Below are 16,068 nucleotides of genomic sequence, written 5' to 3' on the forward strand. Positions count from 1 at the left end.
GGGAAAGCATCCTGAACTTTTCTTTTACGAGATATTTGTTCAGGGCCCTTAGGTCTAGGATGGGACGCATCCCCCCTGTTTTCTTTTCCACAAGGAAGTACCTGGAATAGAATCCCAGCCCTTCTTGCCCGGATGGCACGGGCTCGACCGCATTGGCGCTGAGAAGGGCGGAGAGTTCCTCTGCAAGTACCTGCTTGTGCTGGAAGCTGTAGGATTGAGCTCCCGGTGGACAATTTGGAGGTTTTGAGGCCAAATTGAGGGTGTATCCTTGCCGGACTATTTGCAGAACCCACTGATCGGAGGTTATGAGAGGCCACCTTTGGTGAAAAGCTTTCAACCTCCCCCCGACCGGCAGGTCGCCCGGCACTGACACTTGGATGTCGGCTATGCTCTGCTGGAGCCAGTCAAAAGCTCGCCCCTTGCTTTTGCTGGGGAGCCGCAGGGCCTTGCTGAGGCGCACGCTGCTGACGAGAGCGAGCGCGCTGGGGCTTAGCCTGGGCCGCAGGCTGTCGAGAAGGAGGGTTGTACCTACGTTTGCCAGAAGAGTAGGGAACAGTCCTCCTTCCCCCAAAAAATCTTCTACCTGTAGAGGTAGATGCTGAAGGCTGCCGGCGGGAGAACTTGTCGAATGCGGTATCCCGCTGGTGGAGATGCTCTACCACCTGCTCGACTTTCTCTCCAAAAATATTGTCCGCACGGCAAGGCGAGTCCGCAATCCGCTGCTAGAGTCTATTTTCCAGGTCGGAGGCACGCAGCCATGAGAGCCTGCGCATCACCACACCTTGAGCAGCGGCCCTGGACGCAACATCAAAGGTGCGTTACACCCCTCTGGCCAGGAATTTTCTGCACGCCTTCAGCTGCCTGACCACCTCCTGAAAAGGCTTGGCTTGCTCAGGGGGAAGAGCATCAACCAAGCCCGCCAACTGCCGCACATTGTTCCGCATGTGTATGCTCGTGTAGAGCTGGTAAGACTGGATTTTGGCCACGAGCATAGAGGAATGGTAGGCCTTCCTCCCAAAGGAGTCTAAGGTTCTAGAGTCTTTGCCCGTGGGCGCCGAAGCATGCTCCCTAGAACTCTTAGCCTTCTTTAGGGCCAGATCCACAACTCCAGAGTCGTGAGGCAACTGAGTGCGCATCAGCTCTGGGTCCCCATGGATCCGGTACTGGGACTCGATCTTCTTGGGGATGTGGGGATTACTTAGTGGCTTGGTCCAGTTCGCAAGCAATGTCTTTTTCAGGACATGGTGCAAGGGAACAGTGGACGCTTCCTTAGGTGGAGAAGGATAGTCCAGGAGCTCAAACATTTCAGCCCTGGGCTCATCCTCCACAACCACCGGGAAGGGGATGGCCGTAGACATCTCCCGGACAAAGGAAGCAAAAGACAGACTCTCGGGAGGAGAAAGCTGTCTTTCAGGAGAGGGAGTGGGATCGGAAGGAAGACCCTCAGACTCCTCGTCAGAGAAATATCTGGGGTCTTCTTCCTCTTCCCACGAGGCCTCACCCTCGGTGTCAGACACAAGTTCACGGACCTGTGTCTGCAACCTCGCCCGGCTCGACTCCGTGGAGCCACGTCCACGATGGGGGCGTCGAGAGGTAGACTCCCTTGCCCGCATCGGCGAAGCTCCCTCCGCCGACGTAGTCAGGGAGCCCTCCTGGGAGGTGGCCGCAGTCGGCACCGCACGCGGTACCGACGTCGGGGACCTCACCCCGGGCGATGGGCCAGCCGGCACCACGCTCGACGGTACCGGAGGCGCAAGCACCGCCGGTACCGGAGGGGTAGGGCGCAACAGCTCTCCCAGAATCTCTGGGAGAACGGCCCGGAGGCTCTCGTTCAGAGCGGCTGCAGAGAAAGGCAGGGAGGTCGATGCAGGCGTCGACGTCAGAACCTGTTCCGGGCGTGGAGGCTGGTCCGGGCTGTCCAGAGTGGAGCGCATCGACACCTCCTGAACAGAGGGTGAGCGGTCCTCTCGGTGCCGATGCCTGCTGGGTGCCGACTCCCTCGGCGACCCAGAGCTCTCGGTGCCGACGCGGGGAGGAGACCGGTGTCGATGCTTCTTCGACTTCTTCCGAAGCATGTCACCGGAGCTCCCCGGCACCGACGAGGAGGACGTAGAATCCATCCGTCGCTTCCTCAGGGCCGAGGTCGAAGGAGGTCGGATCCCGGGGGGGCTGTACCGCAGGAGCCCTCAGGGTAGGGGGAGACCCCCCCCGAAGGCTCACCGCCACCAGCAGGGGAATGGACAGCCCTCACCTGCACTCCACCCGATGCACCACCGTCCGACGACATCAGGAGACGAGGTCCCGGTACCACCGACGTCGATGCAGCTATCCGATGTCTCGGCGCCGATGCAGAGGGCCGATGCCTCGATGCACTCGATGCACTGGCGGCCAAGGATGAAGGTCTGGACGCTGATGACGTCGATGCACACGATGACCCCGGTGCCGATGCCGACGAAGAGCCCGAGAACAAAACGTTCCACTGGGCCAATCTCGCTACCTGAGTCCGCCTTTGTAACAGGGAACACAGACTACAGTTCTGAGGACGGTGCTCGGCCCCCAGACACTGAAGGCACGAAGAGTGCCTATCAGTGAGCGAGATTACCCGGGCGCACTGGGTGCACTTCTTGAAGCCGCTGGAAGGCTTCGATGTCATGGGCGGAAAAATCACGCCGGCGAAATCAAAATCCGAAATGACGAATTTGGAGCACCAAAAATTTAAGGGAGAAAAATCTCGACCGAGGCCGAAAAGAGGCCTACCCCGACGACGAAAGAAACCTTGCCGGGGCAAAAACTGGAAACACGGGAAGGGGCAAACGAAACCCAAGGGGGTTTCCGGAGCACTTCCCGAACAAATTTAGAACTTTTCCGAAGAAAAAAACACGTCTATTTAAAACGGACGCGCGAGGTCGACTCTCCGGGGCTCGACACGACAAAAACACAGCCGTACCGAGTGCGGACGAAAGAAGACTGGCCGGCTCGAGCCGGTTTCGGGCGGGAAGACGGCCGCGCATGCGCGGTGCGCGCGAGGGCTAGCAAAGGACTTTGCTAGGAAGATTCCGATTGGAGGGGCTGCCGTGGACGTCACCCATCAGTGAGAACAAGCAGCCTGCTTGTCCTCGGAGAAATTTTATTTTCTTGTGTAAAATATGGGCTGCATGTTAATTGTGATTAAACGCTGTGATGAACCTGATATTTACCAATCATGATTTAAAAAATTAATCTTGAGTAATAAAAATTGTGGAGTTTTTGCTATGCCCGCATGTCCCTTACTGCCATTTCCTCAGCCAGAGCCCCACCATTCCAATTTCCTTTTCTTCCTCCTGGACCAACCTCACTATCTCATCGTCACGTCTGTGGCCGTGACCACCCTCAGACTTACCTTATTTCTGGGGGTCAACTTCTAAGCTGGCTTCTGCCTATCCTTTCTGGAGTAGTTTTCCTTCTGTGTGCTGGCTGCTTCCAGCATGGCTTTAATTACTCCACTCTACTGCACCTGGGGGCACTGCCTGAGTTAGCTCTACATCTGTCTCCAGCCTGACTCTGTTTGCTCCTCTGTGCTGCACCTAGGTATTCTAAGTCTCTCTATGTTCTGTGTGCGCTCTGCCTGCTCCTTGGTTGGTGCTCCTCTCAACCGCTGGTGGCCAGAGCTAGTGGCTGCCATAGTTTGTCTTGCTGTTCCTACCCGTTCCAGACTTTAGCCCAGTCCGGTCCGGTTCTTCCAGGCTGCCGGACTTGTCTCTCTTGTTTGTGCCTGGACAGCCTCCGTAGTTGCTTACTGATGGCTGCAGCTGCTCCTCAGGTGTTGAAGGGCTTAGAGACTGCAGCCTTTGCATCGTCTAAGGTCCCTGGTATGTTAGAGTGCTCTGTGCACTGCTACCTTGTCCAGTTCAGTGTGAGTTTCTACCTTGTTACTAGTAGCTTAGGCATAGCTTTTCTTGTTGGCTTGTGTACAGCTTTACTAGTTCTCCTGTGTGTTGTGTTGTGTGAGTTCCTAGCGTGTGACTAGTTAGCTTGGGCATACCTTTGCTTGTTAGCTTGTGTACAGCTGTACTAGTTCGCCTGTGTTTTGCTTAGTGTGAGTTTCTAGCTTGTGACTAGTTAACTTGGGCATAGCTTTCTTGTTAGCTTGTGTACAGCTTTATTAGTTTTCTTGTATTTAGCTTTCCGGTTTTCCCATGTGTGTTTTCCTTTGCTTCTGGAGCTTCAGTCCTAGTCCTGTCCGCTGCCAGTACTCCTTGCTACTGGAGCCCCAGCCATAGTCTTGCTACTTGACCTGACCATTGCCTGAACCCAGATACTTGCTGCCTGACCCGACTACTGCCTGAACCCCGATACATGCTGCCTGCTGCCTGACCCGACTACTGCCTGAACCCCGATACTTGCTGCCTGACCCAACTACTGCCTGAACCCGGATATTCTCTGCCTGTAGCCAGACCTGACTATTGCCGGAACCCGGACATTCCCTGCCTGTCTGCCTTGCTTTCGCCTAGGTGCCTGGGGGCACTTCTGTATCCTGATTCCTGTTGTTCCTGCTTGCTAGTTCCAGTTCTCCTGTAAGCCCTGCCGGCTGCCCGAACCTGAGGGCTCAACTCTCAGGGAACGGTGGCTAAGCGTAGGTGAAGCCTAGGTCCAGTGTGTTCCTGTCCAGCGGGTTCCGGTCCCATGTGTTCCAGTCCAGTGGGCTCCACTCCAGTGTGTACCAGTCCAGTGGGTTCTAATCCAGTGCGCACCCGTCCGGTGCGTTCCAGTCCTGTGTATTCCAGTGCAGAACTCCAGTCCGGGGTTCCAGTCCAGCCTTGCCTCGTCTCTGCTTTGAAGGTGACCTTGCCTGCCACTCCACGGTAGTGGTCCAAGGGCTCACAAACCCAGTGCTTCCAGGGAAGAAGCCTGACGGAATGCAAAGGCCCTCGAGAACCCGACATCAAGGCTGTGAATGGCTGTTTGGGAAGAGAGCGCGAGAAGCTTGTACCCTGCTACCTCCCACTGACTACCTGTGTTTGCCCATGCACCTGCTGCCACCTCAGAGACCTGTAAGTACAGTGTTGCACTGATGGTTGTTGCCCCTCTGCCACCCCCCAGCAGCCCTGCAGTTCTGCCCCCCCCTGCTCTCTCCGCTGTCCTCTTGTGTCATCTCCCCTCTGGCCTGGCCCCCACCCAGCAAAGCCATGGAAAAGAGCAAGATTCAAACACTTGTGGAAGGAGCAGACCATCTACAGAACCACCAAGAAAAAAGGTTTGCTTATTTGCAGAGTATTTGTCAAATTGCAACCATAATCCAATACTGCAATCAACATCAGGTAACAAGGCTGTTGATCCATTTGGGTTTCGCTAATGTAATTGTCAAGAGTTATACCCACTTCAGTGGTAAAAGAAAAAGCATCACAACCAGTCATTGGTAGACTGGCTAGCAAATACTTAGGAACACTAGCTACAACTATCCCTTGTGAGCACTTGTTTTCATTATCAAGACAGTCAATAAAAAGCATGCAGCTCTCTCACCATGCAATGTTGAAAGACTAGTATGCCTCAGTAACTGGCATCCCATTACCCACTCCCTCAGCCAACCAACCCAGGCCTCCTTCTCCTCTTTTCCTGATATCACCGAAGAGGAAACCACCCATCTCCTCTCCTCCTCGAAATGCACCACCTGTTCCTCAGACCCCATCCCCACCAACTTACTTAACACCATCTCTCCTACTATCACCCCCCCTATCTGTCATATCCTTAACCTCTCTCTTTCCACTGCAACTGTCACGGACACCTTCAAGCATGCCGTAGTCACACCCCTCCTCAAAAAGCCATCACTTGACCCTACCTGTCCCTCCAACTACCGCCCCATTTCCCTCCTACCTTTCCTCTCCAAGATACTTGAACGCGCCGTCTACAGCCGTTGCCTCGATTTTCTCTCCTCTCATGCCATCCTCGATCTGCTTCAATCCGGTTTTTGCCCCCTGCACTCGACAGAAACGGCACTATCTAAAGTCTGCAATGACCTACTCCTCGCCAAATCCAAAGGTCACTACTCCATCCTCATCCTCCTCGACCTATCTGCCGCCTTTGACACTGTCAATCATAACTTACTTCTTGGCACTCTGTCCTCCTTTGGATTCCAGGGCTCTGTCCTCTCCTGGTTCTCCTCTTATCTCTCCCATCGTACCTTCAGAGTACACTCTCATGGTTTGTCCTCCTCCCCTATCCCACTCTCTGTCGGAGTCCCCCAGGGATCTGTCCTTGGACCCCTCCTTTTTTCAATCTACACCTCTTCCCTGGGCTCCCTGATTTCATCTCATGGCTTCCACTACCATCTCTATGCCGACGACACCCAGCTTTATCTCTCCACACCAGACATCACTGCGGAAACCCAGGCCAAAGTATCGGCCTGCTTATCCAACATTGCAGCATGGATGTCCAATCGCCACCTGAAACTGAACATGGCCAAGACCGAACTTCTTGTCTTCCCACCCAAACCCACTTCTCCTCTCCCTCCACTCTCTATTTCAGTTGATAACACCCTCATCGTCTCCATCTCACCTGCCCGCAACCTCTGCGTCATCTTCGACTCCTCCCTCTCCTACTCTGCAATTATCCAGCAGATAGCCAAGACCTGTCGCTTCTTCCTCTATAACATTAGCAAAATTCGCCCTTTCCTCTCTGAGCACACCACCCGAACTCTCATCCACTCTCTCATTACCTCTCGCCTTGACTACTGTAACCTACTCCTCACTGGCCTCCCACTTAGCCATCTATCCCCCCTTCAGTCCATTCAGAACTCGGCTGCACGTCTTATCTTCCGCCTGGACCGATATACTCATATCACCCCTCTCCTCAAGTCACTTCACTGGCTTCCGATCAGGTACCGCATATAGTTCAAGCTTCTCCTACTAACCTACAAATGCACTCGATCTGCAGCCCCTTCTTACCTCGCTACCCTCATCTCCCCTTACGTTCCTACCCATAACCTCCGCTCTCTAGACAAATCCCTCCTTCCAGTACCCTTCTCCACCACCGCCAACTCCAGGCTCCGCCCTTTCTGCCTCACCTCACCTCACCTCAAGCGTGGAACAAACTCCCTGAGCCCATACGCCAAGCCCCCTCCCTGCCCATCTTCAAATCACTGCTCAAAGCCCACCTCTTCAATGTCGCCTTCGGCACCTACCCACCACACCTATACTCAGAAATCTAGATTACACCAACTTGACATTTTGTCCTTTAGATTGTAAGCTCATCTGAGCAGGGACCATCCTTCTTTGTTAAATTGTACAGCGCTGCGTAACCCTAGTAGCGCTCTAGAAATGTTAAGTAGTAGTAGTAGTAGTAGTAGTAGTGTTTGTTACTTGCCAAGTTTCCATATGCTGAATGCATGTCAGCTGTTCTTTTTATAGTTAAAAATACAATATTGGGCGCTTTAGAAATGTTAAGTAGTAGTAGTAATATTGTTAGTATGTTTATTTCCATATACTGAATCCATTTTTTGACTACTGTTCTTATTGTAACCTGCAATTAAATATTATTTATTTTGTTTAGCTGAAGGGGGAGGCTCAGAGCAGCCCAGAAATGGTCCACAATAGCACTCAGACCAGTATATAAGATAAATTGTTTAAAAATGTTTTGATGGTTGTGTATGATTATAAGTTCTAGAATTCAGATGCCCCGAGGTCCTAAGTGGTGCAGTGACCTTTGAGGAAGTTTGATATGTAAAACTCCTGAGTTTCTCTGGGGGTTTAAGAGAGATTTAAAAGTGCAGATTTTCACATAATTCTCCTCAAAGCATGGCTATAAAGCGTTGTATGATGTTAAAAGTGAAAAAGAGGTGTTTCTTTGAGATAACTTTGACAGTTTTAACTGTGTTTGAGCTATACAGGGCTCAATTTGGCAAGCCCTCTTCTACAGATATTTGCATAGCTTCATCCGATTGGCTGCACAGCTCACCACAGGAACCTATTTCTGGGCAGTGTTGCCAGGTGGGCGGTTTTACCGCCCAATTGGGCGGTTTTCCGCGACCCACCGCGGGAAATTTTTGCCCGCGGCGGGTTGCGGTTTTTTGGGCTTCAGGGCGGTTTTTTGTGCGGCTTTTTCGGCCGCGGGGGGCGGGGTTAGTGACGTTCTTGGGCGGGGTTAGTGACGTAGGAGGCGGGGCCGATGACGTGGGAGGCGGGGCCGGTGACGGCGGGGGCGGGGTTGATGACGGCGAGGGCGGGGTGATGACGCGGGGGTGGGGGTGTCAGGGGAGGGGTTTGAGTTTGGGCGGGTTTTGGGCGGTTTTTGTGCTGGATTGGGTGGGAAAAAAATTGCCCACCTGGCCCCAAGATAGAAAAGAGAAGACGGTTGGACTCTGAACAGGCAGGGTGGGTGTCAGTCTGGGAAGTTAAAGCGAGTTGAAGAAATAAGTTGTTTGACTGATATGAAGAAGTTTGGTGAGTGGAAGTGAGAGCTAAAGTGTGAATGTGTTTTGGATAGGCTAACATTTTTGTGACCCTTTGGTGAGAGACTCTAAAATAAAGTGTAAAGTGAGTTTGTTCTGATAATTATCAGAATTACCTATTAGTTATTTTTCATCTAACTGAAAAGCTGTGATAACTTAAAGGGAAGGGGAGAAAATTAAAATACAAGTTCTGTGAGAACCCTTAAATGTGTACAGTTTGAGGAGCATTTTTTTTTTGTGGTGTTCTATAGGGAAGACTTATTGAAGTTAACCTAAATTTCATACAGAAATAAGTCTGAACTGTGAAAGGGTTGAGATATGTCTCAGCTTCAGGTGTAATACAGTGTGTGTTTGAATTTCTGAGAATTCTGATGTGGGGGGAGGGCCATATTCTTCAGTGACATCTACAACAGCTATATTTTGTTGTTGTTGTTGTTGTTGTTGTAAGACAGTAATCTTGTCCTGGTGATTGCTCTGTGTGTGAAGTGAATAGTATTTTTGAAGACAGTCAACCAAGACAACAGATAGGTAGTGAGGTAAAACAAAGTCTGAGATAAGATAGTATTTAGCTTATACCAAAAATTATTTTTAGGAACATATCCTGAGTGGCAGGCTGCGCACACTTTTAGATAAGGAGGTAGTTTTCTCTCCATTTTGTTTTGGTTTTAGTAGTACGCAGTAGGTTCCACTGCAGCAGTTTTTCACCATCCTGCGCAGGAGGACAAAGAAGAAGGGCCCCACCGTTGTTCCACACAAGACAACTCAAGGAAAGCTTCAACCAACAGAAAAGTCTTTAGCAATTGCACCTATGACATCCAGGCACTAGACAATTTTCTATCCGTTTTCATTGAGCTAAAGAGACACTGACACACAGAGGGTAATAGCAGGGGATAAAGCCATACTTCTCTGGTTGATTCATGATCCTGAAAGTATACCTGTACTAGAGTTAAATGTTCAGTATTCTCAATGGAGAAGGGTAGTTAGTGGGGTTCCCCAGGGGTCTGTGGTGGGACCGCTGCTTTTAAACATATTTATAAATGACCTAGAGACGGGAGTAATTAGTGAGGTAATTACATTTGCTGATGACACAAAGTTATTCAAAGTCGTTAAATCGCAAGAGGATTGTGAAAAATTACAAGAGGACCGTACAAGACCGGGAGACTGGGCGTCTAAATGGCAGACGACGTTTAATGTGAGCAAGTGCAAAGTGATGCATGTGGGAAGGAGGAACCCGAATTATAGCTACGTCATGCAAGGTTCCATGTTAGGAGTCACCTTTTACTCAGTGTGCTGCTGCGGCTAAGAAAGCAGATAGAATGTTATATATCGCTCCATGGTGCAACCGCACCTCAAATATTGTGTTCAATTCTGGTCGCCGCATCTCAAAAAAGATATAGTGGAATTAGAAAAAGGAGCAGAGAAGGGCGACAAAAATTATAAAGGGGATGGAACGACTTCCCTATGAGGAAAGGTAAAGCTGCTAGGGCTCTTCGGCTTGGAGAAAAGGCAGCTGAGGGGAGATATGATAGAGCTCTATAAAATGAGAGGAGTTGAACGGGTAGACGTGAAGCGTCTGTTTACACTTTCCAAAAATACTAGGACTATGGGGCATGCAATGAGGCTACAAAGTAGTAAATTTACAACGAATTGGAGACATTTTTTCTTCACTCAACGTGTAATTAAAAAACTCTGGAATTTGTTGCCAAAGAATGTGGTAAAGGCAGTTAGCTTTGCGGAGTTATAAAAAGGTTTGGATGGCTTCCTAAAGGAAAAGTCCATAGACCATTATTAAATTGGACTTGGGGAAAATCTACTATTTCTGGGATAAGCAGTATAAAATGTTTTGTACTTTTTGGGATCTTGCCAGGTATTTGTGACCTGGATTGGCCACTGTTGGAAACAGGATGCTGGGCTTGATGGACCTTTGGTCTGGCCCAGTATGGCAATACCTATGTACCACAATTTCTGCAGAACCTCTCATCTGATATTGCAGTAAGAAAAGGGGGTTCTCATTTTTGTATACACCAAAGTGCTTTCAGCTGTAAAAGGATTTTCCACATAGTTTATTGTTAAGTGGGAGGAAAGAAACATTTGAGTTGTAATTTTCCTTTGCATTTACCCCAGCATTTACACATTGAGGTGCATAGTTTTCTTGTACCCCTGTTATAAAAGATTCTATAGAACTTTTATAATTTAACTAGTCCTTAAGTAAATCACTTCTTTTGGAATAAACATATTCTGTTAAACTTTCAGTTGGTCATCTTTTCATTATCTTGTATATAATTACTCGCAAAATTTTCCTTTGGAATGTAACACCTTTTCTCTAGATTTTCACTTACTTTTCCTCTCAAGTTTTTTTTGGAACTTGCGACAAGGTTAGTTTATTAAGTTGTTTCACTTCTCTTTACATGAGCACTCTGAAGTAATGTTGCAGGCCACCGGTGACACACTTAAATCCTATTCAGGCACATGTAGGACAGAGTCAGCTCATGGGACTAATTATGGTTTAAGACAACATTGTTAGTTTAAGTTCTCCCTGCTCACTTCTGATATTACCCTTCAATCATGCGAATAAAATTTTTAATTGAAAAGTAGCCCTTGACTTTTTTAATACAACTTTACGGTCAGAAATAGTGTTATCTGTATGTTAATCTAACTCCCTTGAGCCACTACCAATGTTGAAGTGAATAATTCATTTTATTTGTACAGAGAGGTATTTTGTTATTGAGCTATAATACAGTGAAACCTCGGTTTTCATTGACTTTGGTTATCGTCTGTTTTGGTTTTCAACAATTGTTTCTGTGAAAAATTTGTCTCGGTTTTCGTCGGTTGACTCGGATTTTGTGCCCACGTGACCGCGCTGCGAAAACAAAGGGCCAGACTGTATCTCATCAAGAAAATGCATGGGACGAGTGCTAGTGTACTTAGTGATTTTAAGGCCAGCAGAGGGTGGTTCGAAAAATTCAAGAGGCGCGCTGGCATACACAGTGTGTCTAGGCATGGCGAAGGTGCGCGTTCAGACAAGTCTGGGGCCGAAAAATTTGTGTCCGAATTCAAAGATTATGTAGAGGCTGAAGTACTCATCCCCCAAGTCTTCAACTGTGATGAATCTGTTGCAGGCCGTGTCTGCAACTTGTTTAATGATAATTTCTTGCCCCATTTTAGGCAAACCTTAAAGAGGCGGCAGAAACAGACCTCTTTGGACAGCTTTCTTGTGCGAGACGGGTCCACTGACTGAAGCTGGTCCTAGTGCTAAAAGACCAAGAAGGGAAGTGACCCAGATTGTGCCTTGATACCGTAAATGCCATGTTAAATGTTGTTAATATAAAACACTATATTTATTCTCTATAAAATGTGTTTTGGTATGTATTTGGTAGTGTCTAGAACAAGTTAATTGGATTTACATTGACTCATATGAAATATTTGCCTCGGTTTTCGTCGGTTTCTGATTTCACCAATTGTTTTCATACAGATTATTGACAAAAACCAAGGTTTCACTGTATCTAATCTTTAAATGGGATCCACAACTAGATAAAAGCAATTGTTCCCTTTTTTTCTCTTGCTAACTAGTTAGGGTCTTGACCAGAACTTGGAACTTAGCTTCTGTATAACTGTTAAATATTTACAATGAGCTTGGTGGATACATGCTCATGTGTTATTACACAGAGCAAAGTGCTCCCCTATTTTTATGAGGGAACCATGTTAAAAAAATAATAATAGCAATAAAAATAAAGTTTCATGTAAGAATCAAGACAATAATCTGACACAGGCAAGTGCCCTGTTAACTTCAACCATGCCTCACCTCCATCCACTTCAAGCTGACATTTCTAGTTTTTAAATTTCCCCATATGTTTTTCTCTGGATGCTTGTTTGTGGTGCCATTTTTTAACACCTTTTCTGTTTTCTTCCAACACCACTTAGTTGGCAGTTAATTTGAACTGCATGGTGCTCTCGCTCTCTGTCTTGTAAGAACAGTGGGATTTGGGGCATCACATGGCCCAGAGCTGCGTGCTAAGGGTGTTTACAGTATGGCTGCTACTGAGGGGAAAACCACACTGGTATTAAGAGATTAGTTCCGGGAAAGAGAGATTCCTTGACAAATTTTCATTATAGAAGCCAGCTGCAGAGACTTCTCTCAATTCTCCTTCCCCACCTCTCCCCAGTGAATTGTGATGACTTAGGTTTTAAAACCCACAAGGAACAGGGAAGTACCTACCAAATTCACCATGAACTGCCAATCATAAGACATACTCTAAATTCAGTTACATTTAACTCTTAGGAGACCATTATAAGCGTGCATAACGTCACATGACAGACGAGAGCAGGTTTCCTTTGTGATTTTCAAGATTGAACTCTCAAGAGTAGCTCACTCGTGTTATTTCAAGTAAAGAACATCCCAGCAAGAGAAGCAGTAGATGTCAAAGCCCCTGAACAAGAAACAGTAGCTGGCTAGCAAGCAAGCAGAAAGCGACAGACATTAAGTACAGCTAGGTCAGGGCGGCGAGATATCTTCCACTCACCTGCAGCACCAGCTCCCTGTGCTCCAGGCTGAAACCTTTATTGGTAGGGAACTTGTCTACGAGAACTTCGGCCGACTCAGAGTGCGGATTCTCTACAGACAGCAGCACGGTTTTAGAAGAGCCGACTTTCACGGAACCAAAAGTGACAAACGGCGGCCGACAGAAGTGACTAAGTATCAGCCTCGGATACGCTGGCTCTCGCTCACTGCTTCTCTGGTAAGGAGTGTCAGGGCTGAACTCCAAAGAGTGGGTCAGTTTCCTCATCGCCATCTCCGACACCTCATTTCAGTAAGGCGTTCAAAGGAGAAGAAATTGTTTCCTGCATGGCAGGGACCAATTCCCAGTCACCGCAGAATACCATATGTACAAGCCGACGCCCCCTTCAGTCTATCCTTTTTATGTTTTGCATTTCTTTAAAAAAACAGGATACAGAGAAAGGTCTGCAAGACTGCAACGTCCCACTAAGGAACAACATTAGTAAAACAGCACATTGGACCAGCAGACAAACAACTGAACTGCTCCTCCAATATTCAAACCAGAAGCCTCAGCCAATCCCTAAACACGCTTTCCGCAAACTACGACCAATCGCCTTGCAAGCCTTATTAACCAATCAGACATCAGTGTTTTATTTAAAGCTGTTGATGTTCTCTTTCTGTCATCACGTCAGTGGCTGGTTTTTTTTTTTTGTCTTAATATTTTATTGATTTTGTAGTAAAAAGAGAACATTAATAACAATTGGACCGGATAGTGCTGGGCACGGGCAGACTTATACGGTCTGTGCCCTGAAGAACACAGGTACAAATCAAAGCAGGGTATACACAAAATTAGCACATATGAATTATCTTGTTGGGCAGACTGGATGGACTGTGCAGGTCTATTTCTGCCGTCATCTACTATGTTACTATGTACTACAATATGATATTTAAATTGAGTAAAAAAAATATACATGAAGAAAAAAGGAAAAGTACAATATACACCTCTCACTTCATATCTTCAAAATAGGATGTCAATGGAGATGTTTTTTTTTTAGCAAAATCTGTTTCATATTTATAGGTTTGAAACAATAAATTCCACCATTCTTGATAATTAGTTTGTTGTAAATCTTTCCAGGGTGTAAAGACTACTTTCAAAGCTAGATTCAACATGGTATTAACAAGCAAACATTCATTAGTCTTAAAAATGGGTCTATCACATATTTATATACTATTGGACCAGAAAGATGGAATCAGGGCCAGTCTTAGCAAGTGCGGGGCCCTATGCAGACCAATTTGGTGGGGCCCCATCCTAGCCCCGCTCCATCCAAGCCCCGCCCCCACTCCAGCTCCACCCCATTGATAATATTATTAAATTTTTAGAAAATTTGTTATTTATGAAATTTCAAATAAAGACAAATGAAGCTAAACTTGTACAGAAAAACTGATTGAAATAATAAGCACAATGCTATCATGACCCCCCCCCCCCCGAAATTATTCAGTTCAAGTCCACTACAATTAGGGGGGGGGGTCAGAGGTGCGGACACACAATCTCTCCACTGCAAAACACTATACACAAACTTGTGCAAAAACACACTCATAACCTTACCAAACCATAACAGCACTAATTCCATGGACAGGACGAGAACAACCTTATGCGTGGAAAGGCAAAACTGTAATTACACCAGGCTCTAAAACACCAATACACTATCTCGTGAAAAAAAAAAAAAAAAAAAAGGGCTGCAAATGCTACACGCTAGCAGGATACTGCACCTTGATCACACATGACACAACAGATATGAAGGCAAAATACGGAACTGAAAAGTTACCTCAAGAAATCAGACTCAGCATGCAGCAATACTAGAAAAATTTAAACTTACATGCAAAATATCACAGATGCACATTTCCAAAAGCTGACATATTCCAATTAATAAATTCTGAATAAAATACTTTTTTCTACCTTTGTTGTCTGATCATTTGTTTTTTCTATTCGCTTTGGTCCCAGTGTCTTCTGTTTTATGCAGTGTCTTTCCATTTGATATTTTTTCTCTCACCATGTCCACCATCCTCCTGTGTCCTGTCTACCATCTGTAGCCCTGTCCTTATCCTTTCTCCAGTTTCAGCATCTGCCTTCAAAGTGTTCCGATCCAGCCCTTAAATTCAGCAATTTCCCCTCCATGCATATCCAGCATTTCTCCTCACTCCCCTCCTTCCATGTACATCTACTTTCCTCCCCTCCCCTACATCCATGTCCAGCATTTCTCCTATATCCCTTCCCCTCCATCCATGTGCATCTCCTTCCTTTGTCTTTCCTTCCCTCCATTCCTGTCCAACATTTCTCCTCTGTCCCCTGCCCTCAATGTCCAGCAATTTCTCCTCTCTCCCTGGGCCCTGCCCTCCCATCCATGCTCCTCTGTCCCCTGCCCCCTCCATTGATCCCTATCCAGCAATTCCCCTCTCTCCCTGAGCCCTGCCCTCCCATCCATGCTCCTCTCTGTCCTCTGCCCCCTCCATTCATCCCTATCCAGCAATTCCCCTCTCTCCATGAGCCCTGCCCTCCCCTCCCATCCATGCTCCTCTCTGGCCCCTGCCCCCTCCATTCATCATCCTTATCCAGCAATTCCCCTCTCTCCCTGAGCCCTGCCCTCCCATCCATGCTCCTCTCTGTCCCCTGCCCCCTCCATTCATCCCTATCCAGCAATTCCCCTCTCTCCCTGAGCCCTGCCCTCCCATCCATGCTCCTCTCTGGCCCCTGCCCCCTCCATTCATCCCTATCCAGCAATTCCCCTCTCTCCATGAGCCCTGCCCTCCCCTCCCATCCATGCTCCTCTCTGGCCCCTGCCCCCTCCATTCATCATCCCTATCCAGCAATTCCCCTCTCTCCCTGAGCCCTGCCATCCATGCCCAGGTCCTCTCTCCCTTGCCCTCCCGCTCCCAAGTTCAACTGCCTGCCTATCCGCCCTGGCGCCCTTTTCTTCTCCCCCCAACCAAGGATTTTTCTTTTAAATTTACCCTCCGTCGCCGGCATCCCACAGCAGCATGCTTCACTGAAAGCGCTCCTCCCCTTCTGAGTCCCCCCGACATCTCTAGCAGAACGCAGAAGCTCTTCCTGATTCGTTCATTCTCAGTGTCCCGCCCTCGAGGGTGGGACACT

General features: G+C 48.0%; 1 protein-coding gene across 1 annotated transcript in view; it reads right to left on the reverse strand.

Annotated features, from left to right (window-relative positions):
• The window catches only part of ASPM (abnormal spindle microtubule assembly), a 220,455-nt gene extending 207,042 nt beyond the window's left edge, over positions 1-13,413 (reverse strand). The window contains 1 exon segment of the mRNA XM_030206746.1: positions 12,943-13,413. Within this exon segment, the coding sequence (XP_030062606.1) occupies positions 12,943-13,212 (270 nt within the window). The 5' untranslated portion in view covers positions 13,213-13,413.
• Positions 13,414-16,068: the final 2,655 nt, after the last annotated feature.

This window comes from Microcaecilia unicolor, chromosome 6 (genome assembly GCF_901765095.1).
Source record: "Microcaecilia unicolor chromosome 6, aMicUni1.1, whole genome shotgun sequence".
NCBI lineage: Eukaryota > Metazoa > Chordata > Amphibia > Gymnophiona > Siphonopidae > Microcaecilia > Microcaecilia unicolor.